This window comes from Folsomia candida, unplaced genomic scaffold (genome assembly GCF_002217175.1).
Source record: "Folsomia candida strain VU population unplaced genomic scaffold, ASM221717v1 Fcan01_Sc002, whole genome shotgun sequence".
Classification (NCBI taxonomy): domain Eukaryota; kingdom Metazoa; phylum Arthropoda; class Collembola; order Entomobryomorpha; family Isotomidae; genus Folsomia; species Folsomia candida.
Window position 1 is genome coordinate 7412520 of NW_019091194.1, and position 17731 is coordinate 7430250.

At 37.3% G+C, this 17731-nt stretch overlaps 6 protein-coding genes across 7 annotated transcripts; 1 reads left to right on the top strand and 5 right to left on the bottom strand.

Moving 5' to 3' along the window:
- Positions 1-1420: 1420 nt before the first annotated feature.
- On the bottom strand, positions 1421-3362 carry LOC110845333 (ubiquitin-associated domain-containing protein 1). Its single transcript, XM_022091734.2, has 5 exons — positions 3199-3362; positions 2914-3107; positions 2555-2844; positions 2356-2451; positions 1421-2270 (listed from the first exon to the last, which is right to left on the bottom strand). Exons 2-5 carry the CDS (start codon positions 3089-3091, stop codon positions 1755-1757), a joined length of 1080 nt encoding a protein of 359 aa, XP_021947426.1. The 5' UTR covers positions 3092-3107; positions 3199-3362; the 3' UTR covers positions 1421-1754.
- Positions 3363-3496: 134 nt separating this feature from the next.
- Positions 3497-7761, top strand: LOC110843062 (alanine--tRNA ligase). The gene is made up of 14 exons (XM_022088977.2): positions 3497-3791; positions 3882-4043; positions 4136-4275; positions 4350-4411; positions 4545-4671; positions 4739-4886; positions 4961-5044; positions 5210-5256; positions 5334-5699; positions 5760-6243; positions 6324-6411; positions 6469-6611; positions 6746-7270; positions 7398-7761. Exons 1-14 carry the CDS (start codon positions 3645-3647, stop codon positions 7671-7673), a joined length of 2799 nt encoding a protein of 932 aa, XP_021944669.1. The 5' UTR covers positions 3497-3644; the 3' UTR covers positions 7674-7761.
- A 3-nt stretch (positions 7762-7764) lies between these two features.
- LOC110843063 (cytochrome P450 4d2) lies at positions 7765-9931 on the bottom strand. The gene is made up of 4 exons (XM_022088978.2): positions 9475-9931; positions 9218-9373; positions 8905-9138; positions 7765-8827 (listed from the first exon to the last, which is right to left on the bottom strand). The coding sequence occupies exons 1-4, from the start codon at positions 9743-9745 to the stop codon at positions 7878-7880; spliced, it is 1611 nt and encodes a 536-aa protein (XP_021944670.1). The 5' UTR covers positions 9746-9931; the 3' UTR covers positions 7765-7877.
- Positions 9932-10563: 632 nt separating this feature from the next.
- Positions 10564-13166, bottom strand: LOC110844730 (SEC14-like protein 2). Of its 2 annotated transcripts, none has more exons than XM_022091005.2 (7): positions 12845-13166; positions 12536-12611; positions 12430-12473; positions 11477-11594; positions 11153-11377; positions 10996-11076; positions 10564-10923 (listed from the first exon to the last, which is right to left on the bottom strand). In XM_022091005.2, the coding sequence occupies exons 1-7, from the start codon at positions 12887-12889 to the stop codon at positions 10736-10738; spliced, it is 777 nt and encodes a 258-aa protein (XP_021946697.1). In that variant the 5' UTR covers positions 12890-13166; the 3' UTR covers positions 10564-10735. The 2 variants fall into 2 exon arrangements, with proteins under 2 accessions (XP_021946697.1, XP_021946698.1); XM_022091006.2 differs by having other exon boundaries at positions 12840-13156.
- Positions 13167-13531: 365 nt separating this feature from the next.
- Positions 13532-17597, bottom strand: LOC110843331 (glutathione S-transferase). Its single transcript, XM_022089291.2, has 3 exons — positions 17349-17597; positions 14143-14313; positions 13532-14063 (listed from the first exon to the last, which is right to left on the bottom strand). Exons 1-3 carry the CDS (start codon positions 17488-17490, stop codon positions 13735-13737), a joined length of 642 nt encoding a protein of 213 aa, XP_021944983.1. The 5' UTR covers positions 17491-17597; the 3' UTR covers positions 13532-13734.
- LOC110843138 (UNC93-like protein) lies at positions 14519-16694 on the bottom strand. Its single transcript, XM_022089073.2, has 5 exons — positions 16546-16694; positions 16002-16470; positions 15783-15910; positions 14964-15621; positions 14519-14899 (listed from the first exon to the last, which is right to left on the bottom strand). Exons 2-5 carry the CDS (start codon positions 16452-16454, stop codon positions 14612-14614), a joined length of 1527 nt encoding a protein of 508 aa, XP_021944765.1. The 5' UTR covers positions 16455-16470; positions 16546-16694; the 3' UTR covers positions 14519-14611.
- Positions 17598-17731: the final 134 nt, after the last annotated feature.

The window sequence follows — 17731 nt, forward strand, 5'->3', positions numbered from 1 at the left end:
CATTGCAGGCCAGGAGGTGACAGCTATCAGATAAGGTCAGATGATCAGAGGTGAAGGAAGAGTGTTGGAAAGGAAAGGAGCGCTCCAAAAAAATTGGGCGGCATCTCTCCATCGGTCGTCAGGTCCGAACCGTGTCACGGTTTGACTGCTGGGTTGTACTTGTATGACACGGCGGAGTTGGCTGTGCCGCAGCCCCCTCGACAGTTGTGTCGAGATGTCATCATTGAGCTGTGATCAGTCCGTCGGGAAACGACCCTTCCCTTTTGCAAACTGTGTCCTCGGTTTGGCACCTCATCCATCGCACAGCACTACTTGTGGTACGTGTATGCCTTACTTGTGAGGTCAATACGATAAAGGTCCCAGACCGCCACAGATACATCACATCACCACCACATCTCCATCCATCCATCCATCCACATCCAACCTGTTACCGGACGAGAGAGAGATTATATAGATTGTGGCGCCATGATGTCCAGTCCATTTACTCCAAGAGAGCAGAACAGCGATAGACGAGGCGCAGCTTCTAAGCAAGTCCTCAAGCGAAGAGAGGTAGGCACCACAGCAGTCTTCGACTTCTTGAAAGGTCCGTCCGGCAGGTATTCAGGTCCCCACAAAACATCCATCCATCCATCCACTCATCTTCCAAGTCTTTGCGTCTTCTTCCCAACCACCCACCCTTCTACACTGCACATTTCCATTACCCATCCCTATCAAATCAATCGGGACCTTGAGGTTGTCCCCGAAAATGTGGTATGAATTGGTGTTGGCGATAGACGAGTTGACGAACGCTGGTCTCCATCCATAAGCCGACTCTAGGAGCGCGCAATCCCTTCCAATGACTTCATTCAACAAATTTCAAGTTTCGTTATTGTCAGTAAGAACACACCGTATTCAATATTTTGGGTTGTAACTATTTCCTCCCATTTGAAGGTTTATCAGGAAAGAATCTCATAATTCTGGAGAATTGGAGATATTATAAGTCAGATATTCAAGATGGAATCTCATTCTTCAACATATTTTAATTAACCGATTATACATAGACCCCCCTCCGATCGCGAAACCTGGTATTCCAATTGACCAAATGGTGGTTTTTCTAAATAGCATCAATCAGTTTCAAGCAGCATTATCCATCCATCAACCTGAGCCCTGACCTTACTGTTGCAGTATTCCGTATCTCATTCTAAATAATATAATTTTCTTGGAGGATCAACTCCACTTTCTGAAATATACTCATTGCACTGGCGGAATCCATCATCACTTTTCATCAATTTCATCAACAGACCTCACAACAGCGACAGGCGTCGTTCATCTGACAGGAAGCATCGCTCCTACGAACTCGAAACAGAGGCACGAGAAGGAGGTTCGCGACTTAAAATAACTCATGACCTATGACGTTTCGAGGGAATGTAGGAAGTCGCGATGGTTTAAGTAACCAGACAAAAACCCAAATGCATATGGGATAGGTCAACTTAACAGTTAAAATGTTTTCATGCATAAATAACGTATTATTTTTGTATATGCATTATGTTCAAAAATAAATAAAGCCAGAATAATAATAATATAGAATGATTTGTCTCAATCACATTGTTATTTATCGTGGTTATTTTTTAATTGATTATCATAATTTAGTCGTTCTTTGTCCATGATTATTTAGAGACCATAAAATTGACTCGAAGAAGTAATTTTTTTAAACACGGAGAGCTCATATTTGCTTTGTAATAATAAATGTGTTACTGCATATAAATAGTAATTAATTATGAATCAGGAGCTGCATGTTTTTCTGAATGGTACGTCTTGAATATCGCCGAGAGAACAGGAGAAGTGTCGGTATCATTTAACCAAACATTAGCAGCAGCAGGACTTTCTAAGATGTTCAAAAACGCCAACAACGTCTTGGGATTACTCAGTCCGAGTCGAATGGTGGGAGCAGAGACAAGAGCAGAAAATAAATGACTGTTTTGATCTAGTCCAGCTTCCAGGTCATCGGTATTTACCTTTCCGGCAGTAAGTAACTCGACGGCAGCATCCTTGTTATTTTTTGTAGCTCTCAGTGCTTCAACAATTTGATCTTCCTCCTTGAATCCCATTTCTTTCAAAGCATCTATTGCTTTCAGGTTAGGGCGAAATTCACGCTTCCTCACTTCAGCTAATCCATTAACGATCCCCATAGGAGTGCAAACTACTTCGGACGGAGAAGGATATTGGAACGACGTTCCCTCAACCGGCTTATTGGTTGTTGCTTGTAATCGTCTATTAAGTCTTGCATGAATCTTCCGTAATCAACAAATACAAAAATTAAATAGACATGCAAAACATTATTTTTGCATGCATCGTAATAAAACCAGTGATGCGTACCTGCTGACAAATAAGCTCGGCATCCGGATTCCCTTGTAGCAAGGTGGCCATCACAGACACCAAGGAAATTATAATTTTTCTCAGCTCTAATTGAAACTACAAATCAGAACGTTCATTTTATTAATCATTTTCACTGACTTCGAAATATTTATTTCGAACAGTTATAAACACATGGAATTCAATAAATTACACATCTTACGTCAACACTGGTCTCTACAGTGGAATCATCCGTCACATGATAATTATGACTAGGACGCCCAGATCCACTTGTGGAAGCAGATTTGGGTGCAATAGGTGGTGGTACCGGTAGTTCTTTAGTCGCCTCCAAAATATCTGTCCCGGTAGGTGCCTTCAAATCAAGATCCCTGTCAGAATCTGGTGCATTTGCAGATCTCCGTCGAACGAAGAGAAGCATATCATTTTCCTTCAAGTGTTCTTCATTAATTGCGTGCGTGTCTCCTAAACTGCGACACTCCTTAGGAAGGATCACTAATACGTAAAAATACTACAATGTCCAATGAATACAGACTGAGGTCCACTCCTATCATAAATGAATACCTCTAAAGTTGTCGGGGCCGAGGGAGATCTCGTCGGGATAAAAGTACTGAAATACGAGTCGCTTCATACCCTCTACGGTCACAGAGGGGTCAATCTGTCCTTCCCAAAGCCGACCTTCTGCGCTCATTACTTGCAACTTGGTCCCCATGAAGGTTAGATTTGATTCCGATACAAACATTGTCGGTGATGCAAATCTATCATAATGTAAGAAAATAAAGGCAATAATTTACAACAAATCAATACTTTTGTTTGAGATATAAAATGTATTCCCAGTATATTCGCTACCTGTTCGTTTTGTGCTGTAGAAAAATGTGTTCTGTGACTTTCTGTACCAAAATAAAGGCTTAATTTGGTTCCCACGGAATTCAGCACCCCGAAGGGACGAATTGGTTGGCGTTATTTAATGTCGAAGCAGTCGGATTTTTCTTACGTTGTACGTGTATAAAGTGAAAGTTAGAATGAGGAATCATCTGTTTGTTATGCACTCGATCTTCGTGGGAATGTTGTTTGTTGATGCGACAGTCTCACAAGTCTCATCGGGACTTTTTCATAGCACATTATTGAAAATTTAATGCGGGCACGGCAGATACAGTTTTATAGATTCAAGTTCATTTTCTATTAATAATTCATAAATAGTTTCTACTTTACAGGACATTAATAATTGACCACGTGCTGTGTGACAGAACTTTTTTGTGTCGACCTTATCTTTAACCAACAACCGAGGCATAAAAATGAAATGGCCATCGTCTCAAGTACGGGACACTTTTGTCAATTATTTCCTCCGGCACTCATCACTTCCTCATATTCATGTCCCCTCTTCCTCAATTATTCCGAGGAACGATCCCTCACTTGCGTTCGTCAATGCTGGCATGAATCAGGTTTGAATTGCTGATTTTAAAGTTGGTTTGTGTTCAACAGGAAATATGAAATTAATAATTAATCTAACTTTTTCTCTAATCACTAACTAGTTTAAGGATATAATTTTGGGACTCGGCCGACCACCAAATCCTAGAGTCGCCAACAGCCAAAAATGCTTGAGAATTAATGACCTTTCTCTCGTCGGAATGGACACATATCATCACACATTCTTTGAAATGTTGGGAAACTGGTCGTTTGCAAATTACTTTAAGGTAGGCTATTAAGGGATAGTTGGAATCTGATTTTCCAGTTAAATAGTCTGCATGTCAACAATGTGGAGGAAATGACACTGTAACAATTGCAGCCCGAAGCGTGTCAAATGGCATGGGACCTTTTAACCAACGTATACAAATTAGATCCAAGTAGATTGTATGTTACCTACTACGCTGGGGGGAGTTCTATTCCGGTAGATGAAGAAACGAAACGAATTTGGGAGTCAATGGGGTGAATGCCAATTTATTCATTTACTGAATTCGATTATGTTAATTACTTTAATTTGCTTTGTATTATTATTATAGAATCCCTAAAGATCGAATAATTCCGTTTGGAATGGAAAATTTCTGGGCAATGGGACCAATTGGTAGGTTAGATAATCTTAATGCACGATAAGTGCAAAAATAAATATGTTGTGATCAGAGTTATTTCCATTTCTCGCTCCAAGGCAAGGTCTTTTTTGACACCAACTTATTATTGCTTGAAATTTAATATTCAAGGACCTTGTGGACCATCAACAGAAATTCATTATGATCATCGAGGGACATTATCAGACCCGAAGGAAGTAAACAAGGAATCTGGAAATGTGGTGGAAGTCTGGAACCTAGTTTTTATGCAGTACAATAGGTGTGCTATTGTGGCATTTACATATTTATGCAAGATTTTTTTAACATTTTACACATTAAAATACTAGAACCAACAATGGTAATTTGGAACGTTTACCTTTGTCTCATGTGGTGGATACTGGAGCTGGGCTGGAGAGATTGACGGCTGTTCTGAATGGAAAAGTTTCAAACTACGATACCGACTTGTTTATCCCAATTTTTGAATGTGTACAAAATGTAATATCAAATAATAATGCATAGTCAAAATCAGCCATAATAATGTTACGCATGTTCTATTATACTCTTTTCAGCTTAGTAAAGTTCCAAAATATTCTGGGCGGTTTTCTAATGACGCAGAGTTGGACAAAAGTTATCGGCAGTACGCAGATCATATGGTAATCGAAAGATCTTATTATTTAGAAGTAATAATAATATTCAGAGAATGGCCACGTGGATTTATATATATATATTGTACGCCCAACGGACACTACTCGATCCTAGCTAATTAATTTTCTAGATACTTGACCCTATGTTCTAAACGTAGTTCTGTTTTATTTCAGCGTGCTATAACGGTTGCCTTATCTGATGGTATTCTACCTCAGTCAAAGTAAGCAAGCAATAACAAATAATAAAAACTAAAATGATAAATTATGCATTATGATCTCAAGTATCTTTTGTTTTCAGTCATAAGATCCGTAAACTTATTCAACGGTCCTTGCGTTTAACGGAGCATCAATTTATTCCACATCTAAAATCTTCCAGAGACTTTGCAAACTTCCTTCAAGAATCCGTAAACTCGGTTGTAACCACTTTATCAAAAGTCTATGAAGAGACAGAACAAATGAAAACTGAAACTGGTGAAATACTTGCCCTAGAGGTAGAGCGATATTTAGATGCTAGCAAGAATGATGGGATTTGTGGCGATGGAAGTGCGATGTTGCTACCAAGCTTATTGGTTATGGATTTTCCGTCCTTGGGTCGAATTAAGGAGATGGACTTGAAAAAATTAAAAGAGGCTGGGGTTTTGGATGGACCACAGGCGTTTAGATGGTTGGCACCGAAAAATACACACAATAATGGTACACAATGAATAGTGTATAATTTTTCAAGGTATGACTCGCACGGTGTTACTCAAGAAGCTGCCGAAGAATTATGTTGCACACTAGGTGTAAAATTTGACAAAGAAGGTATGAATAACGAGATGCAACGAGTCAAGAAAGGATTTAGGGATCAAATTGCAAAACAAGTGTTGCTCAATTCAGAAGCTAATTTCATTAGAAAAGTTGAAAGTTTCCTTATCAAGCATAAACCAGAAGAAGCGGGTGGAATCTGTAAACCGGATCTCACAATCTCAACAAAAGAAAAGGGTCAGGAGGTCCTTTTAGAGTGGATATTTGACGAAGATGGAGAAGCAGTGGAGGAAGTTACGGGAAGTGACAAGACCTATTGGATTATTTTAAATAAAACCATTTTTATTCCCGGAAGTAAAACGTTGACTTCGGATGTCGGTGCTGTAGTTCTGGCAGATGGGTCTTCTTTAAATGTCACCAATGTAAAAGTTTTGCCATCTGGTTGGATTCTTCATCATGTTTCGGTATAAAACATAACTTTAATTAATATAAGTAAATAAAATATGGTTTTTAATGAAATAAATTTGCACTTTCTATAAATTAGAATATTCCAGCGTCAGGATTCAGACGGAAATCCAAAGTTCGCAGATTTCAATCCGATAACGCAAAAGTGTTTGGTCGTGAAATTAGTGGTATGCACTACCGACGACTTTTGAATGGGCATATGATGATGGATGTATGTTTTTCAGCTCAAGCCATACGGTATTTGCAACACTGGTTATACAAAAACTTCAAAGTGGTTCGCTTCACCGATGGATTCGTGTCTGACCAAGATATCCGATTGGAGTTTAGTATCCTCAAAGGAGAAATTGGGTCAAAAGAAATTCGTCAGGTAGAGTTATAAATTTAATGACTGATAGTTAGGGCTTGTACATTGACTGAGTTGTGATAGGTTTCCAATGAATTATAGCCCATCAGTTACAGTTACCATCTAAGTACGTGTCACTAATTATCTTTGTCTCGTAGCTCCAGGAAGACCTTAATGAATACGGAGTGCCATTGGTCGTCACGCAGAAGATCAACAAAAAGAATGGACAGTATGAGTTAGTTTGTAAAACTGGTATATCAGCAGAAACCGCAAATCGTCATGGGTTTGAAGCGACGGAGCTTTTAAACAAATTAGAAAAATTGTGCAACAGTCACAACTTAGCAGATTCAGTGATTCAAAATGAAATAAAAATGATTTGTCAGGAATTGTCTCGCTGTTTAAAAGACGAAAAAATCATATTCCCCTTGGATGTCCTAAAAGTGGTGCAAGAAGGACTAACAAAGGCTGAGAAGCTGTCTTCGAAAAACGACGAAGCAGAAGAGATTAGAAAATTTACCAAAGAACTGGAGGAAATTCAAGAGCCAGTGGTTTTAAAGTGTTTTGAGAGCGATAATGAATTTAGTTCACTGAAGAAAATTACCAGGGTGGTAGAAAACAGGCCTGTACTAGTCTTGATTACTTCCAGTGATGGCTTTGTTCAAGGTCGATGTTCAATACCCGAGGTAAGTATGTTGTAATTAAAATTTTTTAACTTATGCCGATGAACAATGTAGCCACATATTTATCTATCGTATATATTTATATGCATAATGCATGTTACTAATTTATTTTTAACGACTTGATTTTTAGACCATGGCAGTAGCTGCAAGCGATTCAATGTCCGCGCAAGACTGGATGAACTGCATTACCAAAGAACTCGGTACTGGAATCGTAAATCCACCCAAAGGACAAAATCCGCAGTTTGTAGTAAATTTAAAACGAGTTCGAGTTTCAGATACAAAGCTTAAAATAGAGTCGGCTCTGGAGAAAGCTGAGGAATATATTCTTAATCACTACAGCTATGTGAAAGTGTTAGAAGTACCTCGAATCAAGTTAGCAACCACAACTCAGTTTGTTAAGAGTTAATTCTAGTCGGATCAATGCAATTGACTTGTCCTTCTTTTTAATAAACGTTTTAATTTAGTTTCAAAATAAATTATAGTTATAAAACAGACTACCCATTTAAAAAATACATTTATTACTCTGATATAATTATAATTTATACATAGCTAAATCACAGGTTATTATAGACATTATAGTGTGCTTTTTAACCACATGCACATACATTTATTAGTAGCGTGGCTCTAATTTGATCTGAATTCCGGTCTTTGACTTCAGAAATATCCTTAATAATACAGTCATATCCTCAGTATTAACTGCTTTTACGACTTTAAAATTATTCATTAAATACGCAACGTACACTTTCATTTCGATCATGCTGAACGCCTTTCCTATACAATCTCTAGGACCCTTTGAGAATGGGATCCAAGAATAAGGGTGTCGATCACTATGACCCACCTCGAATCGCTCGGGAATGAATTTCTCAGGGTCAGGAAATGTCTCAGGGTCACGATGAAGCAAGAAAGGAATAAGCAACAGGGTCGTATTAACTGGTACGACCGTTCCATCTGATAAAGTCAATGGTCTTAAAACGGCTCGTGGAAATATCGGGACTCCAGGATAAAGGCGGAGACATTCTTTGATGCAAAGTTCTGTATACTTTAACTTATTTAAATCATCCAGTGTTAGTTCTCTTTGGGAATCCCCGTCAAAAACAGCGCTGACTTCTTGATAAACTTTTTCCTGAATGTCAGGATGAGCACCCATTAATTGAATGAACATGCCAAACGTAGCTGTCGTTGCTCCATGACCTCCGGTTAAAAATGTGTCAATTTCGTCCCTAATCTGCCTATCTGTCCAGCGAGGATTAGTCTTTTGTTCTAATAGCATAATGTCCAAGAGAGATGTAGCATTCTGAGAATCCTGGTCCGGCTCTTGAGCCAACGCTCGTTTGCGATTTTGCATAAGGTTCTGACTAAAATCATTCAAGGTCTTGAGACATTCCGCTTCTTCCTTCCCATCTTTGCTATGCCGCCATAAAAATCGTCCTAGGGTCGTTTTGTAAAAGAATGGTCGGAAGTGAAGATAATGAAAAAAATCAGCAGCCCTGTCCATGTTGGGAGAATATACGTTCTTATCAACTCCTCCCAAGACGTTTGAAGGGGTGTTCATAACGGATTCTGTTTTGAACCAAAAGATAAATTCACTACATTGTCAACAATGCAAAATATTTTGTGCATATTTTTCTTCGGCGTACCCGAAATGATGTCAAATCCTGTGTCAAAGATGAGGGGAAAGATATTGAATGCCTCATCGGGGTGCTTGGCCACCCGGTCCTTGAGTACATCCATTAATTGCCTCGTCTTGTTGCAGAAGACATCACGATATTTGTTGAGCATTTGGTGACGGAAACCTTTGTCCAGCACGGGACGGGTTTTCATCCATAAGTTCTCATCTGCTGTCAAGACTCCTTTCCCAATCCATGTGAAAACTGAGATAAGCGATCATTATGTATGAATGATACTGTAATTGTATTGGTCATCAATTAGTTAGTGCTGTTCAATACTCACCATCATATTCTGCACTTTTCTGAATGTATTGCTTCGTGTGGAGAATCTCTTTCATGTCTTCAGCGTTGTAAATAATAATAAAATTCTCCCCGAGAACATTGAAGCGTGCTCGCTTTGGGTATTTTGCAGCAGTCTCAAGGAAGAAGTCATCCATTTCTAGAAAATATGAGTGAAATAGTAAACGAAAGTCTCATCTTGCCTCAAAATCAGGGTTGAATGAAAATACATATGTCTGAAAAACTGTATGCTCAGCTCACCTTCCACATTATATTTGATGTCTAGCAAATTCCCGATAAGTGGGAGTCGTTTTGGTCCTGCAATGCTGTCTAAGCCTTTCGGTTTCTCTTTCTTCTCGTCCTTTCCTCGAATATCCCACTTATTTCGTGTCGATAAGTATGACAAAAACAAAACTGAGAATGCCGCAAGTAGCACTGCAAACGTGGATATTCCTCCAGCGCCTTGTGACAAAGTCTCTTGTACGGCTGATTCGAAACTTAATGTCGTGAAATCGGTAGCAGTTTTATCCATTTTGAGTTAGTGAATTCTGAATAAAAATTATAAAATTCTTGCAGATACAGTGGTACATATATGACGCGATGATGAGTACTAGGTCCTACGTCGTCTGCCTCTTAGGTTAGAATTAATCTGCGACAATATTTAAAGTCTCACATTCATTTATAACAACTTCTTTTTCATTAGTAATGTATCAGTGAAGAAGTAAGGGCTCATTTTTCAACGAAAGACGCATCAACAAATCCCGGTCAACAAATAATGATTTCTTTGGTAGAATTTTCCAACTACATCATTTACCAATTGTGAGCATGAACAGCATTTGCGTCAGTAATCAGAATTCAGTACATATGCAAGGCCAATACGTAATGTAGTGTAAACCTGACCACTGAACAAGTCAACAAAACTTTTGTTAGTAAAATGTTTTATGTGTTGCATTTATGTAATAAGCACGTCAAGTTCTCCGTAATGCGTGAGCGTGATTCGGATGAGACGAGCTACATATATAAATCCTAAGCAGTAAGAATGAGATACTGCGAATAATGCATGCAACAGGTTTCGTCTACTGCGAAAACATCACATCACACACTTTCATTGGTTACAAACTAATGGAAAACTGGTTTTGCATTACCGAAGTACTAATGCCACGATGTTCACAGGTAAGGAATTACCCTTACGAGGAAGAAACTTTGTTTATACAATTAGAGCTTATAGTGCACGATGTTACTTTCAAATATGTAAAACTTTTATCGCTTGTTGCACTTTTTGCATGCATTTCGTGCTGGTTTGTTTGGTCGGTTACGAAGAAAATTGAACATACTTGTATATACAATATGTAGTTACCCAGAAAATTGTTAGTTTATTAGGACTAGATTTTACTTAGTGAACTACATCACAAACCTTTTATTAGTATCGACAATTGTACTTGTTTTCCTGCAAATTGTTTAGTAGTTTAAAACTACAGATAATTACATTCCTTAAATGTGTTATTCTCGTCTCATTGCTCAATTAATCCATTAATGCAGGATTTTCAACTCTTCCTCCATATCTTATCGGCAATTGTGATGGATCAATCACTTCCTCCACTGCTTTCTTCCAATTTGCTTCATTCGAATCGAAAATTGAAATTTTATTTACGGTATTTTCTGACAGGAATGGTTTCACGATTGCAAATAACATTGAGAATATTCTGGGACCTGTAAATTCAACGCTTATGTAATTAATGTGTCAGCAGGATAAATAAATAAAATTATAATTATCATTCATACTGTTAATGATAAGACACCGTCCTAATGTCTCTGGATAATTAGCCTCGTAAATTTTGACCAAGTCAAGTAGTGCTTCCACAGCTATAAAAATATATTTTACAAACTATCCTTTAGACATTCCTTCCAATATCTACATACGTACGCACGTATAACTCACATCGTTTGTGGGCAAATTTTGCATATGTAAAATGTTTAAGATCGAATATGACGGTGAATTTCGTAATGATCATTGGGGTTTGGTTTGGATATCCGTACTTGTAAATCATTTTTAAAGTCTCTTCAAAAATTTCGAGCGACATGATTAAAAATCTTATTAGCTCTGGCTTTCTTCCATCATCCAGTGGCTTGCGGACATCCCACTCACCTCCAGGTAAAGCGACCACTAAATATGATATATTAATCGATATTATTGACAAAATTATACTCCATAAAATATAACCCACCACGGGCTAAAATTGATTAAGTTTAAAGCTTTAAATACCCGGTCTTCCAAATTTGTCAAACGCTTGAAAAAACCCACCAATCAAATCAGAAATATCCTGGTCTATTATTTCATGCAACACTTGATCCACTTTATTCTCCTGCCTCCATTTCATGGACTGTTTAAAAGTAAGATTTAGTCATTGATTAACTTACTAAATTTGTAATTACATTATGATGCAACCCATGCATATGTATGTCTGTGTGCAGTGTGGTCAATGATCTTTTTATCCCTATGTGAAACTCATTTAAGAATATGTAGCTAAAAATTAACAAAAATATGATCCTTATAGAAAATTTAATTTCAAATCTAATGAGCATACTCTGAAATCAATGCGACAAAAACTTAAATAGTTATGAATTTATTTCTGAAAGAGTTTCAAATTTCAACCATTTCACGAGATTCATAAGCGGGAAAAAACTGAGCAAAATCGAGGAAATATCTATAGTCTTTGATTTGCCAAATTATTGAGACTTTGGGATAAGTCTGAGTCTTCGCATTTTTGCATCTTAGAGATTCTTCAATCTGAAACGAAGTTCCAATTTTTGCAAATGACAGCTGAATTATTGGAGGAAACGGATTGCTCGGAATTGACAAGAGTGAACGTATGCAAAAAATCAAGAAAAACTGGACGGGACGAAAAGTGACGCTTATTTGTTTGAGACGCTTCTGAGGTCATTACTAATAAGCTTTGAGACATTTAGAGTTGCTCAAGGTGGAAAAGCAAGTTGAAAATGTAGGTAATCCTCTAAATTGTGACATGTTCAGAAATTAATTCAGACCTTGTTCGGTCTTTGTCACATTAATTTCTTTCAGATTATACTCATTACATTGATCTGGAATTAAATTTTTTATAAGGATCATATTTTTTGTTAATTTTTAGCTATTATTAAATGGGTTCCAGATACGGAGAAACAGGTCAATGATTACACTCTTTATTATAATTGAAATACCGTTCGTAACATTAAAGCTGCCTTCTGAGGATTCATTTCTCTGGCTGAAATAATAAAAACGAAATGCAAAAATAACGGTTGACTTAAGAACGGAATTTCAACAAACCTCGAAGCCATCGAAGGAGGTACATGTCTGATGACAATCGTTCTTCGTCTAATTCATCTCTCATCATGTCACGAAACTATACGGTGCAAAATTTGATTAAAAGTAGTATACATACATATTTATTTTGCACATAATATTATATACACATACGATAAATATCAGCATAATATTTAAAAATAAGAGAGCATGACACTTAAGAAAAGATGTACTAAATAGCTACATAAATATACCGTGGCTGCACATGTAAGTAGACAAGCAAAGGATAAAAGTTTGCATAAAGTTACCAGATACACTACACAGTTACCTTACTTGGACGATAAGAGGTTTCTCCGATTCGGTCGGTGGTTCCACCATTGTTGTGCAATAATGAAGACAGTTCCACCTGCACACCTCTTGCTCAGCGATTTTGAACAAGCTAAATGCGAGGAAAAGGATAGTTCGCAGGTTCCTTGCAGAGTGAAGTCCACGCCTTTATCTAACCATGCATATAAATTTGTATAGTTTCACCATTAACATGGTCCAACGCTGAGCTGACAAGATAAGCACTCACATTTACGCCGGTTTAAATGCTATTTTGTCTCAAACACTTGATCAGTATGCACTGCACTTTAACAAACTATTTACTCGTACATACATATGTACATGCTTATGTATATACATATGTAGCTGTATATCATGCATTATATGTCTGGACACTACACGTACATGCATATATGAGTAAAAGTGAATTAACACATACAATTAATATTAACCTTCAATTTTCCACAAGTTTATCAAGTCTGACCATTCAATGTGAACCTCACAATATTTTCACAAAGACAATGACATGAAGTTGACACTTTAGTTAATGTTATTCATGTCTATGTATGTTGCCCACATATTTACCTTCATATTTTAGTGATCGTGAGATCCCAAGCAGAAGAGGAATGTCTGTCCATTATCAATACAATAGAACTCTAATGCATATGTACATATTAATAATTCATTTGTGACCAGTTTAGCATTAAAAGTTATTTATATATATATTGTTACTTAAACTCTGGACTTCAGCAGGTCCAATAATAGTTGATAACAAGATTGACCAAGAGACAAAGTACAGCAAATAACTTTAATAATCAATATCTAATGTTTCATATTGGTATATACACACGACACGATTATGATTAGGATTTGGGATATCTATTAACATAACGTTTTATTCAATACGGCAAGATAGGTCGATTTTCAATCCAAGTCTTAATCCCTGGATAATTAAAAATACGATTCTGATATTCAATGAAATCTGGAAAGTCATGAAATGTGTTGGATGATTTCGGTTCCATCCGAAGACGTTTTGTTACATATTCAAGTATAGAAACAACATAAATATCTGCATAAGTTATCCCGTTTCCTACAAGATATCCACTTTCATTTCGCTTGATAATATCCATGTACTTTCTGTACACGGATGGAAGAATTTTGGTCTCCATTTTTTCCAGTGCCGCTGGTTTATCGGTGTCATCAGTGTCCCATAAGTAATTTAATAATTCTGAGACATAAAAATGTGATGAGTAATATATATGCACAGAAATATCCGGTTTATATTCCGTATCTTTCATCAATCTTACCATTTCTTACGTCTGCAGCAGCTTCCACATATTCGTCACATTTGGCCATTTCATAGTCGGTTTTACCAGCTAGGCCAAACTTTGTCGCGAGATACCTTATTATGGCCAAATGTTGCGAAATTACTCGTCCTTCTCCGTCCTCCAATACGGGCAACACGTCCCAAGGGTATTCTATATGTAGAGAATTTGAATATATACGTTGGAATTTATGGTACTTATTCTTATCTGAAGACAACAAAAGCCGCAATATATTTTAATTTGCCTGTCACACACATGCACGATATACAAATATGCATGTACATGTATACAATCATACATAGTTCAGTATACCCCTTAATATGAAATGTAGTCAAATATATGTGTAAAACACAGTCAATTTTCAGGGTTTTCTTAGGTTCGACATTTTATTCAGCATTTTCATAAAAATAAATAGCGACAACTTTATTACACTAAATCATAATATCACAGTTCAATTTTTATCAGTGTGATCAACAACGATACCACTACCACCACCAGCAGCCAGTTTCCGTCGTCGCACTCTTTCTTTGTAGTCTACAACATAAAAACCTGTCATTCCTAAAGTAAGGACGACAATCAAAACAATCAACTTTACTCTGACGCAGAGCAAATTTCCACTAATGTACGCAACGATGAACCCAACCGACTCCCACAATCTATAATTGCTAAAAGCGGCCTCTTCATTTGCAGGAAATAGGACTCCGTAAAGAGAATTTATCTGCGTCTGCCAAACCGCGTCCTGTAATTAAATATAAATAAATAAATAAAATAATAATAAATAAATAATTTGAAATAAATTTCACCGCTGCTCCCCAAAAACCGGCAATGATGAAAAATACGTAGGGGGTGTCGGCATCAGGCTTCCAGGCCAACATAGTCCCCACCATGGAATAGTTTATCACCGCCCCCAACGAATATACGGGCAATCTACCGTAGTTCCTCACCAACGGTCCAAAGGAAATGGATAACACGGAATCAACAATGCCGTAACAAATCAGGACATATCCCACATTATGAACTCCCCAAGAACAAGTTATGAACGCTTGGGTAAAGTCCGTACTCAGAAAACCCTGCTCCAAGCCAGAGAAGATTGTAAGTGGGATCATTAGCAATTGGTACGGATTTTTCATCTGCCTCGTTGTAGCCATGATGAGATCAAATCCAGTTTTCTTGTTCATGGCAGCTATTCGTTCTTTTTCTCCGTACCGAGTAAGTGGATCCATGAATATTGAAATTATCGCAATTGCAGAAAAAGCACAAAACAAACACACGCCGGAGTAGATGTAAATTTTTCTTTCTTGATCTTTGGTCAAGTCGTCATCGTCCGTGGTTTCCAAATCGCCTGGGCAGAACTTAACCCCACACTTTTCAAGTTGAGTTTCATTAGGTGTGAGCTTCTTTCCGGTTGAGAGGATCGTCGATGAAATGATGTTTCCCCAAATTTGGGAACTTTGGAAGTACCTAAAAACATTTTATACTTTAATATCTCAGAAATACTTGTACAATAAATATTTTGAGTAAGACCTTGACTGCTACATATGCACTGGTTTGCAATGCATGACAGCGTCTTCTCAGTAAGAACGATAAATAATTTGAATTTTAAATAATTATTTTGAAATTACATGAAAAATATCCCAAAAAATCGGATGATTATTATCTCAACCTTGTCAGAAATTAACTCTGCGTACTGATTTCCAAGATGGGTCAAGTAGAAGGATTTTGATGCCCAAAGAGGTGCTGCACACAGACCCTAAGCAATCAAAAAATTAAGAGATTAGTGTTATGCATTAGGTGAAAAAATAAACTAAAATTTGAAACATTTTTATTTATTTCATAATTACCACCATAGCGGCAGCTGGCAACATTGTGTAAAATGTGGCGTGATACTGTGCGACCATATATAACGTATATCCGCTTATCGATGCCACCAAGGTCCACTTGACGGTAAGTTTCCGCATCGCAAAACTTGGGATGAACAAAGAGGACAAAACCAGGAAGGCGTAGACGGTGGCGTTCGTATACGTACCAAGCCCATCGACGTGGTAAAAAGAACTCAGAAGGTTCGACATCCCGTTGTAGGCGGTGAAAAGGAGAAGAAATCCCAAACTTACGACATGAATGTTTTTGGACATTCGCCTCGTTTCTTTGGGGTCGTAAATCGGCATGGTGTTGTTGAGATCGGAGTCTGATTTGGATGACGCAAAACCGTTGTTTAAGTCGATGTTTTCGAAATTGCCATTTTCCTTTTCCTTGTCTTCTAGCTCAAACGCTGGATTGCTGTGCGACTCGCTCATGTCGACGAGATCTCAGCTTAGGAAAATTAAGGGCAAATTCACAACAACTAGGTAAATATTGTCTCAATTTCAGTAATATTATTTTTCTCACCGTTAAACTCTGTAAATCTTGTTATCGTTTTTCCACTCCTTAATGGCTTGCAAATACTTGAAGTGTAATGAATTGGAAAGGTGTTCCACTCAATCAATCCAGAGTAGATTTGATATTGTATGTTAATTGCTTATTTTATGTAACACAGATGCGAACGCCTCCATTAAAACAAAGCATTGCAATTTACTTTCCTACTCATTCGTTAGAAATGCAAATATTATATTACATCAAAGTCAAATATGACAGCAGAATTTGATCCAGTATGACATATACATACATACACAATAATCAACGATTGTACATATTTGCAGACCCTTTGGAATTTAAATCGACACATATCCATCTGTATGTACGCAGTACTGCATCAATCTAGCCATTTAGGTTTATCTACTGATTATATAACTCTGCGTGTGTACATTGGAAATACCTCACCAAGCGTTAATTTTAGTTGTTTCGTGGAAATTGCTCATTGTTGTTTATATGGCCCAATATAGTTTGAGACAATGCTAATTATCATTACATAAAATTGTCAGATATCTGCTGAATTTTCATGAGATTAGTACAAATTATGCGAACTACTGTCTGTATTCGAACTAATCCTAAGTATGTACATATGCGTGGGCAGAATACCGCATAGAAACATTAATATTGGTTGTTTACACAGAGTTATGCACAATCTAGAAAAACATGCGTAATCGTGTACACACATTTGTGGTGCAATTTTGAATTACAATTGTTCCAGAAATAAATGGCCCGGTGGAACATGAGCATTCATATATTTACTGACTTATTTACGTACTTACTTGATTTTAATGACGGCCAATCTTCATTGGCTATGCGAATATCTTCAAAAGCAAAATTAGCGCAAGCAAATAGAATTCGAATTGGCTCCCCCAACGCTTGTGCGTTGAAATACGTCAGACGGTATTTGCCTTGATGAGCCATTGAAATTTATTTTATTTATCAACTTTCAACTGTTAGATCGACCTCGTAGGGGAGCAAATAAATTTGGTTATCACTGTTCACATGCTCTTGACTTCAGCACGATCATAAGCTCGATGATAAGGTGCTTCCATTGAGAATTGATAATACGGCAAAACAAAACCGTATGCGATTAAAGAATGCTCGAGTTAAGCTAAATGTTACATTATAATAATAATTGTATATGTAATTTAATTCATATTTA